Source organism: Miscanthus floridulus, chromosome 7 (genome assembly GCF_019320115.1).
Source record: "Miscanthus floridulus cultivar M001 chromosome 7, ASM1932011v1, whole genome shotgun sequence".
Taxonomy (NCBI): domain Eukaryota; kingdom Viridiplantae; phylum Streptophyta; class Magnoliopsida; order Poales; family Poaceae; genus Miscanthus; species Miscanthus floridulus.
In genome coordinates this window covers 110,417,628-110,421,386 of record NC_089586.1, presented here as the reverse complement: position 1 = coordinate 110,421,386, position 3,759 = coordinate 110,417,628, and the positions used below count along the sequence as shown (strand labels likewise).

The 3,759-nt window shown below is 56.6% G+C and overlaps 1 protein-coding gene across 1 annotated transcript; it reads right to left on the bottom strand.

Moving 5' to 3' along the window:
• LOC136467551 (abscisic acid 8'-hydroxylase 1-like) lies at window positions 1-3,216 on the bottom strand. The gene is made up of 4 exons (XM_066466304.1): window positions 2,464-3,216; window positions 1,781-2,336; window positions 1,480-1,586; window positions 1-1,335 (listed from the first exon to the last, which is right to left on the bottom strand). The coding sequence occupies exons 1-4, from the start codon at window positions 2,995-2,997 to the stop codon at window positions 1,123-1,125; spliced, it is 1,410 nt and encodes a 469-aa protein (XP_066322401.1). The 5' UTR covers window positions 2,998-3,216; the 3' UTR covers window positions 1-1,122.
• Between the last annotated feature and the right edge of the window lie 543 nt (window positions 3,217-3,759).

Genomic DNA, 3,759 nt, shown 5'->3' with positions numbered 1-3,759 from the left:
TACAAGATAATTAATCATTACATATATAGAACGAGAATAATGGTACAAAGTCGGAAGATCATCAGGGCCACAGCATGGATCATGGTTTCTTCAGTTTGACCCGGGGAAGTCCATACTACTCGACACCCCAAAGTCCAGCAGATTATTTTTCTTCTTCCTTCAGAGTTCAGAGCTGCAGCGGCAGTGCATTGCAGACTTTGTTCCTTCGAAGCGTGCATGGACACAGCACAGCACATTATGCGATCGAGGACTGATATTGCTTAATTAACAACTTAGTTAATCGCCGGAGACGGAGTAAAACCGAGCAAAGCAGACGCAGACGCACTTAGAGAATTTAATTAGTACGTGCAGGGAGAGCGGTAGCTGTTCTGAAAGCAGTCGCTGTCTTTTGCGTTGGACGAAACAAATACAAGGCGGGGTCGCCGTCGGAGTCCCGGGCCTTAGCTGCGGGAAGACGACGTGGTTTCCTTTTGACTCCGGCGATGCATTCAATCCATCCATCCGTCCAAGGATTATTCGGCCTAGCTGCCAGCCTGCTTTCAGGCGGACAACCTAGCTGCTAGTAGCTTACAATCCCAATCAGGGCCTCTCTCTCTCTCTTTCTTTTATGGTTCTTCTCCTATAGGTGTTGTCTGGCTGGCTGGCTTATAAAAAATCTAAAGAAGAAGATGAAAAAAATGGTTTGGTTTTACAATTAAGCTTTGTGGCGCTGCGCTGGGTCATCTGATGCCTACTGGAGTAGTAGCTTAGACTGAGTGACACCTACGCGGGTACGCCTAATTTTGTGTTTTGGTCTTGTCTTCCGGCTTCTTGGGATCCGGCCCTACTAGCTGAAGAAGAAGAATCTGTACACGGACTTGCGTTATCCTTCTCTGATCATCCCATGCCTGCCTGTGCCTGATGCCCGTCACCGTCCTCGTCCTGTCCGATGGCGACCGCCGCACGCGGCCGACGCCCAATCCCGGAAGCGGTTTTCGGCGTTCCTAGGTATTACTAGTAGTAGTAGCATATACCACCATCCATCCATCCGCTTGTTTGTGTTGTTGGTTTTGGTTTGGTTCCGTCGGCCGTGGGTTTGGTGTGGCTCCGATCCTCCGATCCACATCGATCTCGGCTCATTGATCAGTCCTTGCGACCGAAGGTCATGGGCAGGCCGTTGAGCGGCAGCGCGAAGGGGCCGAACTGCACGCCGCTCTCGGACTTGGAGGTGGACCACCTGTACTTGGTGGCGAGGTGGTGGAAGAGCACCAGCATCTCCAGCTTGGCGAGCTCGTTGCCCGGGCACGAGTGGGTCCCGTTGCCGAACGGCATGAACGTGTTGGGCTTGGGAGCAACCTGCATCACAGAGAGCCATTCAGATCGTTAGAGGACATGACATGCTCGATCGATCGATGGGTTTCCCTTTCCCACCCACATCAGTTGTGCTGAGGGAAACACACAAATGGTGAAGCAGCAGAAGCAAGAGAAACTGAGACTGACCTCGAATCGGGAGGGGTCGAACTTCTCCGGGCAGGGGAAGTGGTCGGGGCTGTGATGGATGTTCCGGAACAGCGGCATCACCTTCCATCCCTTGGGGATCAGGTACCCTGCAGCAGCCAGCACACACAGCACAACGATGAGTTAGTCTATTCATTTCAGTTAGGAAGCCGTCCCGTCCGTCCTGTTCATCCGCAGCAGCGCACGACAGGGACAGGGACAGACAGCCCCCGCCTCCAATCTAGCGTGAAACGGTGGCGGGAGCCGACTACTATTTGCTATCGGGACGGACGTGACGCTTCACCTTGGTACTCCACGTCCTCCACGGCCTCCCGGAAGGTGAAGGACAGGATGGACGCCACCCGCATCGTCTCCTGGATCACACGGCTCGTCGTGCGCATCCGCCTCGTGTCCGCCCACGTCAGGGGCTCGTCGGAGGAGCCCTTGGACCGCGCGATCTCCTGCTGCTCCTCCTGGACGGCCTTGAGCACCGCGGGGTGGTCGCCGAGGAACTTGACCATCCAGGTGAGCACGCTGGCGGTGGTGTCGCGGGCGGCGAAGACGACGCCGATCACGTTGTCGGCGATCTGGGCGTCGGTGAGCGCCTCGCGGTCGTCCAGGAAGGACGCCAGGAGGTCGCTCCCGCGCTGCCGCCGCTCGCGCCGGGCCTCGATGATGTGGGCCACGATGGCGCCCAGGCGCTTGCGGGCCTTCATGGCCTTGTGGAACAGGGTGCCCGGCAGGTTCACCGGCATCGAGTTGTACCCTTTCTCCAGGGTCAGGTAGCACTGCTTCAGCTCCTCGATGTAGCGCATCTCCTCCTCGCCGAAGATGGACAGCAATGCCACATTCAGCGCGTACTGCAGCAGCGGGAGGTCACAGAATCAGCGGTCACATTCAGGGCAAGGATGGAATGAACAGAGCGGAACAGAGCATATTGTGAGGAAGAAGAACAAGAACAACAGCAACTCCAGTCCCCCAACCCACCAGCTTCATCTCTTGGAAAGTGTTGACGAGGTGGCCGTCCCAGGAGTGGAGCGAGCGCTGCGCGATGGCCTCGATGGCCGGCACGGAGCCGCGGATGGCCTCGGGGGAGAACGAGCGGGAGACGAGGCGGCGGAGGTGGGCGTGGTAGTCGCCCTGCTGGAAGAAGATGGCCTGTGGCCCCAGCATGCGCTCCTTGCTCGCCGGGAACGTGGGCTTGAAGAGGTGCGCCTGCGTGACGAGCACGAAGCGCGCCGCCTCGGGGCTGGACACCATCACGCAGGGGCACCCCAGGATGTGGGTCTTGAAGATCGGCCCGTACCGGTTCTGCTTCCGGGCGAAGAACACGTTGGGGTTCTTGGACGAGTAGAGCTGGAACGTCTCGCCCACGTACGGCCACCCCATCGACCCCGGCGGCAGAGGCAGCGCCTTATTGCCGCACGCCGACGCCGGCGCAGGCCGCTTCCGGCCGCGGACGGCGCAGGCGAGCACGATCATCGGCGCCAGGAGGCAGACGAAGAGCAAGAAGGCGCCCATGATGATGGCTTTTGCCTTGCTCGCTCTCTGCTTGTTGCGGTGAAAGGAGGTAAGCAGCAGCTAGGAGGCGGAGGAGGAGGAGACTGCAACCAACGGCGGACGAGGAGGATGAAGACAAGAGAAGAGATGGGGTGTTGGGGTGGAGGGAAAGGCGAGGGAGGTGGCAGCTATTTATAGATTGGCGGTGAGCCTTTAGTCTCTCCCCAAAAATCTACCACCACGACGCATCGGCATCGCACTCCGCAGGAGGAACAGGGGCCATGCGACTGAGCGAACGAGGGGAGAAGGAGAAGGGGGGGAATTATTGCGAGCGCGCGATTAATTGAATCCATCCCACGCTCCAGCTCAACCTCTCCCTTTCTACCCATGTATGAGCCCGTTCGCTTGTTAATTTCAGTCAAAGTTTATCAGCCAGCTAACAATATTTTTTTCTCACACCAAACCAGCATCAGCCGGGCTTATTACTCGAAAAAAAAACCAACCGGCCTAGCGGATACCGGACACGCACGCTCTCGTACTGCACTGCACACTGCCGTAGCTCAGTTTGGCTGCTTGCTTATCCGTCCTCGTCCTCCTGGCCTCTCGCCGCTGCGTCAGGCTGGCAACCCTACCGCAGTATAGCTCTCTCGGTTTAGGGCATAATTACCAGTTCTAAGAAAATTATTTTATTACTACTAAATTTTTCTCTTGCTAGTCAAACATGAGTATCATTTCTAAACGAGAAAGTAGCTCATAATATGAATAGCTCTATATAATAATAAC